The sequence below is a fragment of the Stigmatopora nigra genome, chromosome 12 (genome assembly GCF_051989575.1).
Source record: "Stigmatopora nigra isolate UIUO_SnigA chromosome 12, RoL_Snig_1.1, whole genome shotgun sequence".
Taxonomy (NCBI): domain Eukaryota; kingdom Metazoa; phylum Chordata; class Actinopteri; order Syngnathiformes; family Syngnathidae; genus Stigmatopora; species Stigmatopora nigra.
In genome coordinates, this window is record NC_135519.1 from 9,584,924 (window position 1) to 9,602,709 (window position 17,786).

At 39.3% G+C, this 17,786-nt stretch overlaps 1 protein-coding gene across 1 annotated transcript in view; it reads left to right on the forward strand.

The window, feature by feature from the left end:
• Positions 1 to 17,786, forward strand: part of LOC144205212 (protocadherin-15-like) — a 129,783-nt gene that overhangs the window by 105,062 nt on the left and 6,935 nt on the right. Inside the window, exons 29-37 of the mRNA XM_077729419.1 lie at positions 1,239 to 1,348; positions 2,413 to 2,553; positions 6,653 to 6,780; positions 8,655 to 8,870; positions 9,503 to 9,591; positions 10,892 to 11,068; positions 12,636 to 12,854; positions 12,951 to 12,959; positions 13,043 to 13,162. Coding sequence (XP_077585545.1) covers positions 1,239 to 1,348; positions 2,413 to 2,553; positions 6,653 to 6,780; positions 8,655 to 8,870; positions 9,503 to 9,591; positions 10,892 to 11,068; positions 12,636 to 12,854; positions 12,951 to 12,959; positions 13,043 to 13,162 — 1,209 coding nt within the window. The remainder of the gene's footprint in view (positions 1 to 1,238; positions 1,349 to 2,412; positions 2,554 to 6,652; positions 6,781 to 8,654; positions 8,871 to 9,502; positions 9,592 to 10,891; positions 11,069 to 12,635; positions 12,855 to 12,950; positions 12,960 to 13,042; positions 13,163 to 17,786) is intronic.

Below are 17,786 nucleotides of genomic sequence, written 5' to 3' on the forward strand. Positions count from 1 at the left end.
CCTGCCTTTTTTGGCCGCTCATGCTCCATATTAATGTTTTTCTTTCCTGGCTGCATCTCCTCAGGGAGAGCCAGCGGGAGCGTAGAGTGCTTTTGTTGCAATAAATGAACAATAATTTATGTTTTTCCCCAAAGTCAGGCATGGACGTTAGAGGGAAATGCTCATTTATGCTTTGTTGCCAAGAGGAAAGGGCTCTGGGAAGTGCTATTTTATTCATCCCCAAGAGTTTAGGGAATTGAGCCACATTTTACATTGCAAGGCAAGTTAACATAAAATATTAAATGAATAAAATAATTGCAATATTTTATATAATAACTAATTCATACTTCGAAAGGCGATACATGTCAAACATTTGTAATTTATGAGAATAATGTTCAAATGTTAAGTAAAATACATCCAGAGTAATCTTTTAATGCCCACTAAAAGCTTATAAATTCAAAACGATTAAGTTGTAATATTTTTGGACAACAAATAAAACATTAACTCTGTGTACTGCTTTTAGGGAGGAAAAAAAACATGCTCTACAAGTAAGTTATGTGTAATACATAATTCATGTTGGGGAAGAAGGTACATTCCAATGCAGAATAAAAAGAAATATATAATTTATTATTTTAAAAAGGCCTAGAATGAAAGACACTTTTTTGTTAATCATAAGCATGCAAACAAGCAAAAAAAATACAAAATGTATCCGGTAAATTGGCTTTAAAAAGTATGTAAAAAAAAAAGGTATTAAACATTAGAAAGTACAGAGGAGATTTATGTGATGAAGTCATACAGCATAAACCAAAAAGGAATGAAAATGATTGTATCTTCATAGCAAAGCAATAACTTCATTCATGGGCCTTCAAAAATAAAAAAGAATTATGGAGAAATGCATGCAAAAAACAGGAATGACAGTTTTTTGAAGTGATGAATGGCATAGTTTAGATTATAATCGCAAGACTGCAACACTCCATCCTATCTTTTTCCATATCTCAATAATCTATGGAGAGAAAAAAAAATAAACAGAGGACGGTGGAACATATTTTGACCAACTTTTGAATACTCACTGCATCCTATTTACATTCTCTGGAAGCAAATCCAAGAAAGTGGCAATTACGTAAATCTTGTTTGTGCCAAGTGCACTCACGGATGCTTTTTGAAATGTCTCCTCCTTGAATCAAGGCTTCACTGCATTTTGTGCTTTTTTTCTCCCTCCCATTTGCTCACATTTTGGTCTTTTGGGTGTATCTGGGCAGGTTTCCTCCAGTTAGCGAGCTGGCGCCGGTGGGTACGCCGTTTGGGACCATTGTGGCTGCTGCCGTCAACCAGACCATCTACTACTCGATCGTGGCTGGAAATGATTTAGGTATATTTCCATCTCTAGCGCATTTCTGCTCCTGACAAAAAAAACGTTTGATTTATAATACCTCGGTGCCACTTCAGTCACAAAAGTGATAACGTGGAGAGGTAGAGATAGAGGTATAAAGATACGTTCATTCGCTGCCAGTTTCCCTCTTTGACGTCTAGCGCAGTCAATTAATTACTTTCTTTTAAAGAGACAATGAGACAAGTAAATATGCACAATTAGCCAAAAGCTACTTTTCATCTGGTGTTGCTGGAAGATAATAACAAATGACAAATGCAAATAAAAGAACCAACATTAAAAAATAATCAACGATAAAGGAATTAGTATCAGAACTTAAAATCAGTGCAAACAGACCTGATTTATTTTGAGTCAAATCTTTAGACTCATTACAACATTAATGATTCAATATAAGATCTTATGCCATTTGAATTCTTAACCATTCATATCAAACCAAAAGGATTGGACGTCTCACACCCTCAATGCACTACTTAAACAATAAGTGGCAGGATTCTCAAATTCTGTCAACTCTGTATTAAACATATAAAACTCACAACGATGCACCAAATAGCAGATGGTCCCTACTTCCCGTCAGCAGCTTGCAGAAATAGTACAGTTTGTCCTTTATCTGTCCTGAAGTGGAAAAGACGGTGATAACACATTTGCAAAGCCGGACCGCCTGCTCATCACACTTGTTGGCAAACACATAATTAGTTCCCATGAGAACACAACACCCGGCAGGTGCAACTGCACTTTATTTTCCTTTACACAACATCAGTGTGACTCAGCAAAATAAATGCATTCGGCATGCAAGCTACTTATTATGGAGATGCTTTTCAGAAGACAAAATTTGTTTTGTATTTTTTTGTGTCAGAAAATCTTGGTTCATTACCAATTGTAAAACATTTCAAAAGTTGAAAAAGCTTCTTGTCCTACAGGTTTTTTTCCACATAACTTCTGCATCAAAACAAATGAAAAGAAAGCACACAAAAGTTATCAGCCAGTTGTGGTTTTATTTTCTCAGGCTGCAGTCAGGATGACAATGCCATGCTGTTGTTTGCTTACAGGACATTTTCAAGTGAACAACAGGACCGGCGTCATCTCCAATGCCAAGTTACTGGACTATGAAAATGTGACCAGCTACGTCCTCAGGGTGCAGGCCGACTCGCTCCTTGTTGTCATGTCCAACCTGCGAGTGCCCTCCAAAAGTAAGAAACTATACCTTGGGAATGTCTTTGAAAAGTCTTTGTGTGGGGCATCATTTCACTACTTCTATTCAACACTGAATATGCATTTTATTAAGATAGTGTGATTTGTCTTGTTCTTAAGTGAAATAGCTGACCTTCCTGATATAACGGGTTACTATTTTTTATTCCGCAAATTCATTCTCCTTTCCGATTATCTTCACAATGATTTCCCCCCCACAGTCCAAAAACATGTACCGTAGGCTGTTTGAACATTCTAAATTGTCCCTAAATATGAGTGTGTGTGCAAATGGTTGTCCATCTCTTTGTCCCCTGCGATTGGCTGGTCTACCAATTTACGGTGTCCCTGGCCTCCTTCCCATAGTTGGTTGGAATGGGCTCCAGCACCACCGCGTCCCTTCTGAGAATAAAAGTTAAGGAAACTGAATGAATCAATAATAATAAGAATAAAATATATTTTTAAAATAATTATTTTGTTATAATCTCACTAATGAATGCCATTACGATAACATATATAATATATAGTAATGATTTATTGTCATTAATGAACAAAGTATTTTTCGAGGGAAATCATTTATTCTCCCTGATTCAAGGAAAACTGTAATTCAATAATTTTATGCTCAGATTGGGCAAAAAAGGTCAAGTACTATGTATGGAAATCTTGAAAGTGTATGTTGCCACCATTCCCAATCATACCATGTGTGACTGTTCAAACAGTCCACATGGATGCAATCTTTTTCTGCGACATCTTGTCTAAATTGATCCAAACTGTTAGTGCTTCCACAAATGCTTACTCCGTATTTCCCGACATATCCGCTCTGTGCCATGATTACCTGTTCTGTTTCAGCCTCTTCAAACTAAGCAGTTTAGGCAGACAAATCACAGATCGGACAGGTTTGTGGCAGCTCTTTTTGAAAAAGCCAGCTTTTATGATCACTTGTCAGTCTGCTTCTTTTCCTCACCCACTGCGCATACATATTGGCTAATTTGGGCGCCAGGGTTGGAATTTACATCACAGGTTGTTTATTTCCTTTACGGCAATTGTCAAAGTAGATTTTTCTGTCATCTGGATGTCTGAAGAACGCAGAAACCTGTGGAGTGTCATGCTCATTTAAACTGGTGCCCATTAGCGAGTTTCTCGATGAATTATCGATGAAATACGTTGGGTAGCCTCGCTTATCCTCATCTCTGGAAGATCAGACATGAAGAATACATTTTTCTGTAGACAAAAACTTTCCACTGCAGTAGTGTCTATGTTAGGAGGCAAAGTACCATCAAAAGCTGGCGTTAAAACAATTTATAACTAGACCGCATCAAACACGTCTTCATTTGATGGACATTTGAGTTGATTTTTCAATGAGAGAACTGAATCAACGATCGTAGTCTGACTGAAAATTGGATTTTCAAGTGCTTGTAATAATGATTCTGTTTGGTGCACTCAATTTGCGAGAGACTAGAAGTGAAAACTATGTCAAGCTGAACACATCAAAAACAAGATGCGCTAATTAAGTTGTGAGAGTTTTGGATTTGAGATAAAGTGGATCAATATGCACTGAAAATTTTATGAATATGGCTTGGGAAATACAATTAATTAAACAGTAAGTTGATGTATTCAGCTACTGTTGAGTCTTTCATCTTTGCAAGCTAAACGTACTGAGAGAACGACAGGACATTGAACGCATCAGATGATGGAGACATTTTCAGCCAGGGAAAGGAACAATTGCTGTCAGTCCTCCCAATCAAAATCGATTGGACATCTATCGAAACATGATGGTGCACGGAATCTATATTCGGCTAAATATACAACTACTCTTCAAGTTACGTTAGCACATATAACGAATGCTTCCTGGATGACTCATTTTTATTATGCAGTCCAAATAGATTGCATGTCTTTTGGCGTCAATGGCAGTGAATAAGACATTAGAAATAGTGTATTTTTGAAAGAAGAGCAGAGAAAGTGAGTGGTGCTCATACACATCCCCGAGGGTCCTCGCTCTGTCTCGCAGCTTCCGCAACTGCAATTTGATGTGAAGTCGGTGTGCGTCCAAATCCCCCGGCACGCCAATGCAACATGACTTTATACTTTTGCATGCCAGAAAGAGACCAATGTGTTTTGACGCCGCGTTTTTCCCCCTCTAATCTGAACAAGGGAGGTCAAAAGGGTTGTTTTCCTGCATACCTGAGGTTTTTTTAAACATTTTTTGGATGCTAATCCATTCAAAGTGACTCTTTTAATTTTTGTTATTTTTAAATGTGCCAATTTTTTTTGTTTAAATGCTTGAGTGGGAGGACTGAAAAAAACAACAACATAGTAATAATATAACAATAATAATACATGATAAATATTTGTTATTTATGCTAAAAACATTGATACGTGCATTTTAATGTTTTTCTGGAAAATAAAGTAAAAAAACAAACAAACAGCATCATACAAAAATAAATACAAAACAAGTAATTCGTTTGAGTAAGAATCTTGCTCACGTGTCCAACTAAACTCAATCAAGGTATGACAGTACTCCTAATGCATGATTTGATCTGACCTTCAAATAATTCTTTCGATCTTTTGCATCTTTTGAGGACGCCTTGCGGAAAATTTAGTAAGCGCCAACTTCCCAGAGATTGATTAGAGCACCACTCCCACTCGGCTCAGACAATATTTCATCATCATTTTGATTAGTTGAGCGAGATGCGACATCCCTGCTGTTTGCCTGGTGAATTTCAATTGTTGACTTCCCTGTGCGCTTATCAGTGGGCAAAAGGAGATCCGGACGTAATACTGTCATTGATCAAAGCCAAGTCGGCCTCATTATTGACTAACACTGTCGGATGATGCCAAACGAGCTCTTAGCTCTGCTGTTGTCAGAAACAATCTCTGAGCAAGACGCTGCTCTTTTTTCAGGTGCCCAACAATGTTTTTAATTATAGAAGAATGATGTTAATGGAAAAAAAGATGAATATTGGCGGTCAATGTGCTAAAAAAAATAGAAAAAATTAAATTGTTGACTCGCATTGACAACAATAATGAAGGCTCATTCAGCTATCCTTATCAAAATACATTGGAAACTATTGTCGTTAATATCAGCAAAAGAGTTAAAAATTGAAATATTTCCATTCGTTTTTCATTTAAACAGTACTTGAAATGTTCTTTTTCAATTCTTTCTTGGGGTAATTTCCAGAAAGGAAGAACAGAGGGACTTGTAATACATAAAATATATATCGATAAATATGCTACCTACTACAGGTGGCATTGCTATCTCTTTTTCTTCCAGGCATTAAATGGAAGCAGATGAGTAAGGTATTACTTTGTTTGTGAATTTTGGCATTTTTGAACATTATTTTTATAACGATTTAATGAATTAAAACCCAAATTTTAATGGTTTTACTTTTTATTCTCACAAAATTGTGTTGCCAAATTTTCTTCTATTACTATTGGTTTGAGTTAGTTATCGTACATGTATTTTTGGTGTAAACCCCCAGAGGAAAACTTAAAACTAAAAAAAATTGTTCCAAAAATTCATGAAGCAAACCTTTTCTGGTCTCGTCAGTAATGAGATGCTTTTCCTACATGTGAAAAAAATAATGTTTTTTTTTTTTTTCATTTAAATTTGTGGTCCAACTACCCAGTGAAGACCGTGACCAAATGATAACGACAATCATTTTCCTTTGAAATGATGTAACACTCGATCAACGATGGTTCCGATTGGTTTTCTGAGATGTGTTTATTTAGCCGCCACAGCGCTCCATGGCTTTGTCAGTGATTGAGTGGGAAACTGATGTGTCATGTGATGTCAGAAGGCAAATCGGGTAAACCATGCATGGAGAACTGACCCAAAAATATCAACTTGAAAATGATATTTTCTCATCTCAGATTCACGGTGGCCTAGCGCTAGGCATTTCGTCAAAGCTGTCAAAACAGTTAAAAGGTTATTGATGTCTTTAAGTATTGTAAGTGGTAAAATATCATAATTACTGTGGGTGAGTGAGAGGTGCAGTAACCTTTCTACCTGAGAGACTAAGTAGATTGGTTGCCTTCTGTAAGGGAGTTATTTGATCTCCTTTTGATGAATGTTTCTTACAACAATGAATCATTGTCTTGTTGCAGCCAACACAGCCAAGGTGTTCCTGGAAGTGCAAGATGAGAACGATCACCATCCCGTCTTCAGTAGGAAGCTCTACATCGGTGGTGTGACCGAGGACACCAAGATATTTAGCTCGGTTCTCAAGATAGTGGTAAGAAACAGTAAGATTTGATTCTTAAAAAATCAGATACAGACATGATTCAGGTTTAGTCTTGTTTCTATGAAATCCAAAATATTTGGGTAACCATTTTTATAATTTCAGTGGTTAAAGGGAATAGAAAAGCTGTTTTTACGAATTTGAAATTTTGTTCGGGTGTGAGTGTGCATGCTTGTCTTGGCTGACCACCGATTCAGGGTTTCGCCCGCCTCTGCCCCGAAGATAGCTGAGATTGGCTCCAGCACCCCCCACGACCCTAATGAGGATAAAGCCTTTCAGAAAATGAGATGAGAGACATTTGAACGCAATAAGAATGTTTGGATATTCTTGGGTGGTTGTTTTTTGGAGGATTTTTGACCAATTTAATGTCTTATAGGTTTGTTGCATTATTCAACAAATTAAACTTAAATCTAATAGGTTCAATGGAGCATATACATGTAGCTCTCATGATGTAGCATTTTTGGCTTTTATTCCTCCATGATTGATATCATGAGTCAACTTTTCAAAGCGCATCTCCCCTCAACGTTGCCAATTGGCATCCTTTGCTCAGAGGTTATTATCTGGATTGTCGGTGGCCTTTCGTGCCGTCTCCTGGCTGTTTCGCCTCTTTCATCAATAGCACGGGGAGAGATTGCTGCTATTTATCAGTGTCACTTGCGACACGGGCGCCGAATTGATGCCTGTGTTGAAGCTTGGTCGCCATTCTGAATTGTTGCCGCTGATGTTTTTTTTCTCTGCTTTCACTTTCAATCACGTTTAGTAGTTAGAGTAGTTTAATGGAATGGAGGCTTGCTATGAATTGGAAGTCATTTTTAAAGATATTTCTTATTCTGCCTTATATTCATTTTTTTTCTTATTTTAAAATGTGATGTTTAATCCCCCGCGACCGTTGTGAAGATAAGTGGTACAAAAAAAAATGAATGAATGAATGTTTCATTGAACAGGAGGTGACTATCAATAGAAAGTGTATCAAAATTATGCCTAAATATACATGAATCCCTTATATATGACTTTGGATGTGGTGAATTAAATCAAACCTATTTATTTGGAGCATATATAAATTCTACTCATTCATTTTCTGAAGGGTCACAGGGGTGCTGGAGCCTATCCCAGCTGACTTGAGGAATAAGGCGGGGGACACCCTGAATTGGTGGCCAGCCATGCATGTTTTTGGAATGTGGGAGGAAACCTGACTACCCAAATAAAACCCCTACAATAGAGAACTTGGCATGCTAGTACTAGTAATCTATCACGGGTCCCCGTGGAACAATGGGCAGCAACCAGGTGGAGATAAGACAAGAGCCTGTGGCTTCCGTCAGCCATCTACTGAAGACCTGCGTGGGTGGGGAAAAAAGCAATAAGCTTCTTCATCACTAGAATGCTATGTTCATTTTTGCACTTCAATCCATTTTTCTTGAAAGTTAAATCTTCGTTATAAAACTTTAGAGTACAGATAATGGAAGGTGTGTGTAGGAGGGACGGTTAATTATCCGTGAAGACTTTAAGTGCATTCAGAATGGATTTTTTGGTATTTAAATTGTGAATTCAATAAAAATCTCCATCGAAAGCTTTACACATGACTTCAAAAATCATTAAAAACACATTTAAAATTCAGTCTATTACGATCCCTGAGTGGATAAGACAAAAGTCCACTACCCCAAGGTGAATAAACATTTGAATTTAAATTATAATTGTTCATTTTTGTTATCTCTAAACACAGATCAATTGTGTAATCAAACTCGTTCATTTATTTTTTAAACTGCTTATCCTCACAAAGAGGGTGCTGGAGCCTATCCCAGCCTGTACATATCTATGTGAATGTATTACAAAAATTTAGCTTAACTGTCATATGACTTTTTTTTTTTCAGGCTACCGATCGGGACACTGGTAATTTCAGCGCCATGGCCTACCGCCTCATCATCCCGCCCACAGTGGAGGGTCAGGACAGTTTCGTCATCGAGGCGTACACCGGCATCATCAAGTCGGCCATCATGTTCCGAAACATGCGCCGGTCCTACTTCAGCTTCGAGGTCATCGCCACCGACGACTACGGAGAAGGTCTGAGCAACAGTGCTGACGTAGTGGTGAGTGACAGCTAGGGTTGCCTACTCGCATGGGTAGAGCCATTGATTTGTTTTAATTGTTACAATTACACTTTAATTACTTAAGTGCATATTTGACTAATATATCAGGACTTTGGAAATATTTATCAGCACTGTATTTTAATACAACAACGAAAAGAAATATTGCATATCGTATTGGGACATACACAGGTTCCCATCCCTGTGACAAATAGTGATGTTGAGTCTCGGCTTATTTTTGGGGGATAATTTAGAGTTGAACATCTGTATTATTGTGTATTTGAACTTGTTTACCAGTTATAAATCAGTGACCTTTATGAACTGTTGCCACGGCTTTTTTATCATTTTGGCTGTATGGGTTTAATTGAATCCCCCCGATATATAGTGGAAAGACTCAGAGAGGGGACTTTTGGCTTTTTTTTTTTCATGTTAAGGTCAACGGGACTGTATGTGTGTTGTGGACATGATCAAATCACTCTTATTACAGAACTGTCTCAGCGTGCACATTTTCTGTGCCCCCAATTTGACATGGCTCAAGTTTTGTTTTGTTTTTTTCCTGGCCCCTGACACGAGCGTAGCTCTTGAAGACGGTAGTGGGATGCATTTTTGTATAATTATAGAATTTTCTGTTGCAGGTGTTTGTGGTCAATGCACTGGACATGCAAGTTATTGTTTCAACAGTCCCATCTACTTTGGTTGAAGAAAAAAAGGAACAGCTCATAAGGTAAAAATCACCATTTGTATCTATTTTTTTGGATCGGTCATGTCTCATGACTTTGTTTTTAATGAATTTGTTGATTAATATTTGGAATTCTAGGCAGATGTCAGTTTTACCTGAAGTAAAGTTTTTGCACTAATAAGGTTATGGGTTACTTTTTTTTAATTGCATATTATTTAACTCAATTGCTGCCATTGGCGGTGCTAGACATCCATTCCTTTTAGATTGGGAGTGAATGAATCATATGTTCGCTCCCAGTCAAAATGGATTGGACGTCTACCGCCATCAATGGCAGCCAATAGACTTTGATGTATAATAATTGATTACTCATGTACTGTAAATGCTGTAGTATCTTAATACAAAAAGACATACAAATTAGTATTGAATTCACTTTCCTCGAGGTTGCTTTCTTCCAATTAGCTGTTAACAGTGAGGTACATGGCTGGATGACTGAGTGTACTTATAAACTTTTAATGATTGTGCTTGTTTATGTTAAAATATTGACATGCAATGAAATATGGAAAACAGGCCGTGTTTACTCAATGCGACTGTTTTTCTATAAATAATATCGCTAGTTGCACAAAGAGTAACAAGACAACTTGATGTGATAATGGAACTGATACCCATTAGAGTCAAAGACCGCACTAAAAAATTAATTAAAATCAGCTCAACATTTTTTTTCTATTGTAATAATTAACAATAAGTCAAAAATTGCTAACAACTACAACTATAAATGAAACTCCTATTTGACTCGTAAATAAATATCAATCAAGCCAGGGAAGGTCATGCTCGATGACCCAGTTGAGTGTATAATCCAGTCTCTTCTGTCCCCGTTCAAATTAATTAATGATGGCGATTCTGTGAACATCCTTTGGCGCCTTGAGGGACTACCTTTTTTGGCCTAATGAGGCAATTTGAAAGGCAAATCAGTGTTAATAGTTGATTTGCAAGAGCTTACCGTGCTCCCTCACACGATTGAACCACATGACAAGTGTGTGTGTGTGTGTGTGTGTGTTGGGGGCCGTTCTTGAGTATTAGCGACCACCTTGGAATGTTAGCACATGCACCGTTTATCAGTTTTGACAAAAACAGACGGTGAGGTTTCAAGCTGAGGTGCGCTTCCCACAATTCACTTCCGCCCGCCTGCCTAGAAAGGATAATCAGCTAGCGCCTTTGCCAAAGCCCAAATCACAGAACGGCCCTTGCCAGATTCGTTGCAGCCAGAAACGGTTAAGTGATTTAGAAACTAATGGAAGTCTAATGACCTTTTTAAATGGCTTGATTGCTTTTTATTGTGATGTTTCAGTATCCTGGAGCGCCACGTCCAAGATCAGATCCCCGGCGCCAAGGTGATCGTGGAGGCCATTGGGCCGAGGCGTCATGGCGAAGGCTTCGAGTTGGAGGACTACTCCAAGTCAGACCTGATGGTGTACGCCATCGACCCACTGACTAACAGGGCCATTTCACGCCAGGAGCTTTTCAAGTAAGTCGGCAGAATTTATTTAGAGAATTTAGCGCTTAGTCGAAAAACATTGATAATGATTATTATATTATTGTTATGAGTCAAACCAAAATTTGGCTTGCTTTAAGCTTTGAAAAGAAAGGTTGGGCATTGAGGGATTTTATGATTGTTTTGTCGAATATTCGATTATTTATTTCATATAGTTGGTCATAATGTTTGTTCACTCACTGTTTTATACTGTATACCAGGCCTCCGCTATTGTTTCCAAGGGCTCCCACATAAAACAGCAATAAATTTAAGATATTTTCTTCGAGAGCGCATCAGTCAAGGGATGGTGCCAGCGTTCCTGGCTTCTGTCTGCTGGAGCACGATTGCACATTATATTGACCACGGTTGAATTCTAGTGGTGCAACACAAAAAAGTGTTTACAAGACATTTTTCTCCCTATCAGGGGAAAACAGATTCATGGCTGCCACTTTGGGACAGTGTTGATTTCTCATATTTTTCATGTACAATACTCCCTGTCAAAATATTCCGGAGCACGTATTTTAAATCTTTTTTTTTTATCCTAGCAGCTAACCAGTAGGGTTTCAGCCTTTTGTGTCAAGGCGCTATTTTTCCTATACATACAGTAGACAAGTGTTTTTACGCAATCGGCAAAAGAATGTAAAGTACGAGGACATGAAGACATGGTCATGGACGCAGACTCACCCCATCTATGTATTAAAAACAAAAACGGTATTTATTGACAGACTTGAACTGCAGTATTGCACAGAAATTCAAATATACTATTCAAATGGTTTTCAAAGTGTGGTGAATAGTGTTATGCTAAACATTGACTGAATGAAACATTCAAACAACATTTTACAGGATCCATATGTGAGGAATGCAATCGAATAATTCAATTATTTATCGACTCTTACTTAGTAAAACTACTTACATATTTAATAAGTGTAGAACATTATAGTTCAATGCAGTGCAGTTGAGTTGTATTAGTTTTGCAATTTTCAAATCTGCACAGGTTTTTCGATTGAAAACTGTTTATTTTCAAATATTTAGGAACAACTTCTAGGTGTAATACCACTCAATCTATAAGTATCCATTTAAACTGGATGGACTGGCTTGTGAGACTTGAGGTGAAAATAGAATGGACCCTTATTGGTAGCCGTTGAGTATTGCTGTAAAATAATTATGAACTAATATATGTTATCTTAATATAAGTGGATATACAAATGAATATCAATAATATTAGGTTTTCCCATTGTTGCTGCCTTCCAAATAGCTGCGAAAAGTTCATTAACATCCGCACAGAAACCCTAAATTGAGACATGTCAAATTGAACATTACAATATGTTCAACAACAGATGAGCTAATAACATTCATCTGTACACATTTATTCACCTCTTGATTAGGCCTAATGATGCTAATTAGCTGTGGCAGTATGTCCCTTCTCTTGACTGACATTAGAAATTCTTCCAAATAACTGAACCATGTAAAATATTGGGCTTGTTTTATTTCATGTCATTAGTATTTTAAAATCAGAATTACAGTCGAATGCTGCATGGAATTAACTCTTGCTCCAATCTAGATTCCTGGATGGCAATGTTCTGGAAATCAACAAGGAGTTCCAGCCTTACCTGGGCGAGGGTGGGCGAATTCTAGAGATTCGATCGCCAGATATCGTGGCGAGCGTGAAGAAGGCTGCCCAAGCCGTGGGGTACACAGAAGGGGCTCTTCTCGCTCTGGCTATTATCATCATTCTCTGTTGCATCCCCGCCATCCTTATCGTCATGGTTACATACAAGCAGTGAGTACAATCACACCAGATTTGATTTGTATCAATCATGGCAGATGATAATATTCACCTTTTGTTATCCCTCTTTCTGTCTTTTCTCATCATCAGGTTCAAAGAGTAAGTCAACCAAAACCATCTTAAGCATCTTGTTCTGTTTGTATTCTGATAACATTTATTTGGGCAATGCTTTCTTTTCGCAGACGGCAGGCAGAGTGCGCCAAAACGGCTCGGATACAAATGGCTTTGCCGCCAGGAGGGAAGGCGCCACCTACCAGCGCGCCAGGGGCCAACCTGTATGAAGAACTCGGGGATAGCAGCATGTAAGCCATACCTCCCATTCATTTTTGATATTTAGTAAACACAGCTTACAAAAATCTTAAAACATTATAGAGCACTACTTTATAGAACCCACAATGATATCAGTGTCACTAACATCCAATACTACTACAACTTATGAGCCTTTTTTTTAAATGTGAGACTGGGCTCTTATTAGGTTAACCCATTGGCTACAATGCACAGGTCCAGATATTATAGCGCCACCGATAGTTTCAGTTTCAGTTCACTTCTCACGTTGTCATATAAACAGATCCCAAAATTGTGATAATAATTCCTCAATTCCTTCATATTTAGCAAAGACATATTTCTGACTCCCATGACTTTTCAACTCATGAACCCAACATTTTATCTTCCATTTCAAAATCTAACCATATACTACAAACTGATACCAATGGTCATCATACAATCTTCCTGTGCCTGTTTTTTTCATCTATGCAGGATTAAAAAAATATATATATCACCTTGATAAACTGAATTATTTAAAGTCAAATTAGGAACCATATGGTGGGTTGAATTATAGGGCAGGAATCTATCGACCCACTCACTAAGTAATACCTATGTATGAGACGTATACAATTTTGCGCTTCATTTATAACGATATACTTATTTCCATTTCCCAGTGCTACATTCTTCTTGAGTTTGATTTCAACATCTCTTTCTGCAATGAAATATTTGTGGGCCTATCTAATAACAAGTATCCTGAGCATGTAGTAATGTTTCTTTAATTAAGGGTGAAGTTTCATCCAAATGCTGGCACACTCTCGTACAAGTTTTTTTTTTTTATTTCTGGGATTTATTTTCTCCTCACTTCCTGCCTCTGCTTGTTAGCTAGTTCAGACCCCTTCTGCTTGGTTTTTGGCACCCTGGGATGCAAAATATAGATAACCATTTTGAGGAAAAACCTTACGCCGCATGACTCCGCTTTGGTCCAATGTAACATTTTAAGCATCGCATACTCTGAACTGTCACCGTTGGTCCTAAGGCTACTTTATCGCTGCGTTACCTCATGAACCCCCTGACATGAAGATATGTATCAAAACGACATGCAGTCTTTCCCTCCATTTTCTTACCATTTGTGTGTATTTTCTGTCCTTGTCATCTTTTTCCCTTTTCTGGATTCAGACTGCAGTAAGTAATCTCTACATAAAACATTCACAAACCTATAAGAAGACCCTCAATTCCCCCCATAGCTGATAGCTTTGAGCTAGGCTTTTGATTACCGTGACCTTTTTTAAAACGGAGAGCCTTTTATCCCCTGTATCCAAATGATTCTCCTCAAGTCTCTGCTTCTTCTCACCCCATCCTCACTCCTTGCAGTGTTCAAGGCAGCGACACCGCATCCTTCAAGTGTGGGATGCTGGTTTTGGAGTAGACAATATATTTGGGTGGCACACTTTCGATATGCTAACTCTCTCAGTGCCATTAATGGTGATAAATGTTTGACTCCTTTCATCCTTCTGCTCTGAATTCAAATTACTCGCTCACAAAGTGAGGTTCAGTCCATTTGAAAAGGGAGGACTGGCAATGTTGAAACCTTTTAATTCGCTACCAGCACTCTCTAAAAATTAGAAATCCAGTTCCGACAACTGATGCATCCCTACAATTTTTGGAGGAATATCAATTTTTGTTGGTATCCCTCTTCCCAAGAAGTAGAACAAAGAAAGCAATTCTTTGAAACCACCCGTAGGGTAGTCTAAAAATTATTTCCTTGAGTTTGAATCTTTTCCAGCAGTTTGTTTCATCATTGGCTGCCACTGACATCTTTAGAAGTCCAATCCCTTTGAACTTGGAAGGGCGAATGAACAAATGTTGATCCGCCCCTCCCAGTCAAAATGGATTGGGCGTCTTGCCCCATCAATAACACTGAAACACGAGTCAGTCCTTCCAGTTTAGACAAAAAAGACAACTTTCATTCATTTATCCCTGTCAGTCTAATGGGATTGGATGTCTACGCCGTCAATGCCAGCCAAAAAACTTTAACTTTAACGCCCACTGCATATTAATTAGTCAGGTAGTCTCGCTCTAGCTACCCAAGAATCAAAGTTTCTCCTTTCCCGATTATCCAAGCTTTTCCCCTGCCTGAAGACCTCACTTTCTTTTGTTTTCAAGTCTTTTTTTCTTCTTCTTCACCCTCCCTGGACCAGGGCTAAAAAGTCTGTCATTGAAGAAGCCGACCACCAAAGGATTCTTAGTACTTTTGCCTGTCGCGCCCTCGCAGCCCACAGTAACGGAGCGCTGCACGTCAATCTGCCCAAGTCGGAAAGCAACGTGACCTTCCTTTCCGACCGCAACCCGCTCACCACCCACAACCCAGTTTATAGCGACAACAGCCGTGTCAGCAGCCCCGACGTCTACGGCGGGAGGAAGGGTCCTCCCAAAAATCAATTACCCGATTGGTCAGGATGCGCTTGGACGATGCCAGCTCGCATTCACGCAGAGTCTAACCAAGCGCCTCGGCGGCAAGTGTTGATGGAGCCGTCCGATTGGGAGTTGCAGATCCTTCAAAGAGCTGCAAGACAACAACAAGCAGAGAATTACGCCGTTGATGCGCTCAGCTTGGAAAACAAAATGTCAGTTCGTGAGCAAGCCAGGCAGTTTGAACAAGCCAGGCAGTTTGAACAAGTGGTCATTCAAAACAGCCAAGGTTCACTCACCCCAATAGTTGTCACCGATCAAGACAGCACTGATATTCTAGAGGTGTCTTCAGACACCCTCAAGTCCATAATGGACATCCCATCATCTTTTGGGAGGGATGCACCCCCCCAAATAATGGTCAATCAGGGTGACGAGTCGTGGCCTCTGTCTAATCAGAGATCGACTCCGCCAGTCCTCAGGAAGTTCAGCTCCAGCCTCTCCAACTACATGACAGTCCAGCCCTGTCAGATTCACGTAGAGATTATACCCGACCCCCCAGAAAACCCACCTCCTCCTATTCCTGAGCGCCCACCCTCTCCGCTTACCCCTTCCAGCTCCTCGAGCCCCGATCCACCATCATTTTCACCCTCACCCCCTGACATTCATAAAACTAACAGTAGCAATCAGACACCTTCTCTTGAAGTTATCGATCAGGCTCCGGAACCGTCCTCCCCCCACAGGCAAGTTGCCCCACCACCTCCGCCACCTCTCCCTCCACCGCCATCACCTTCCGCCGTTCAGACTAGTCCAGTAGTCCAGTTTATCCCTACATCTTTGCCACCCTTGTCCTCGCTTCGACCAGTTTCAGAGCGCAAGCTGCACTCCCCCACCATCGTGTCCCGCACCGAAACCAGCTGTAAGCGGGAGCTCAAAGGGATCCTTAAAAATCTTCATAATCTGGCCGACATAGAAAGGTCTGTTGCCAATTTATACAGCCAAGTCGACAAAAACTGCAAGGTGCCCAAGTTTAACAAGAAACCACAAGTGACTGAGGAATCAGAGGGTGCTAACAAACTGCAAGACTCTGATCTTGGCGGTGAGCAGAGCACGCCAAAGCTTGACACCCGCAGCTCTGCGGTCCAAATCTGCTCAAGCGTAAACTGTGCTGAGAATGAAGAAAACCGACTGAAGGCAGCGGCCGAGCTCAGCGAGCCCTCTTCCTCTCAAACCACAGTCTTCTGATTTTCTATCATCCTATTTGGAAATTTTTACTTCGCCGCTCTTCTTTGTTGCTTTTTCTGAATTTTGCACGACTTGTAGTTTTGCATCGTCACCATTTTTTTGATTTTGTAGGTTTCCACTGAGACTGCTTTTTCTTTTTTACTTACCTCTATTGTTGTTGAAAGCCGCCATCTGCCAAAGAACGTGCACTCAGCTTTGCCACATCGATTGTATTTTGCTTTTATAGGCCTGCATTTCTCCATAAAAAAAGTTTTAAACACTTCAGTTCAGTCAACTTGCAATTTTTGAATTAGGGCTAAAATAGCTGATGTTTAGCTTACTGTCGTGGCTTTTTAGGTTTCATAAAAACATTTCGGTGTGAGTGATGCGTGTGTCCAATATTGTACCGCTATTCTTTATTTCTTTTTTTTTTTCGTGAAGACACCTGAATAATCAGGATGATTACTGATGAGAATGCAGTAGCCAAAATTACCCCCAAGGGAATATTATTATTATTCAATTCAATTTCTTCAGAAGATCCAAAAATTACCCACAAATCTTGAGCATTTCCCCAGGGCTTGCACATTTCTGGGATATAAACTCCTAAATCTCCCAGTACTACAGTTGAGTGTAACTCAAAATATAAATATCACAATCATCATGGTATAAGATATTTTCCGTTTGGCACTTTTTTTAATCAAACCTCAGTTATACACAGTCTAAAGAATATTCAGGCGATCAGAGTTCCGGACCTTCCTGTGGGGAATTTGCATATCCTCACCAGGCTTGTATGGGTTTTTTTCTCCCAAATCCCCAAAACATGGTGAGTAGGCTCTTTGAGCAATCTGAATTGCCTCAAAGTATGAGAGTGAGAGTTATTTTCTCCCCGTGCCCTGCAATCGCCTGTCCACCAATTCAGGGTGTCCCCCGCCTGGTGCCCATAGTTATCTGGGATAGGCTCGAGCACCCCTGCAAACCTCTTGAGTATCAGCAGTATGGAAAATGAATGAATGAACAATATTTATTGTCTTT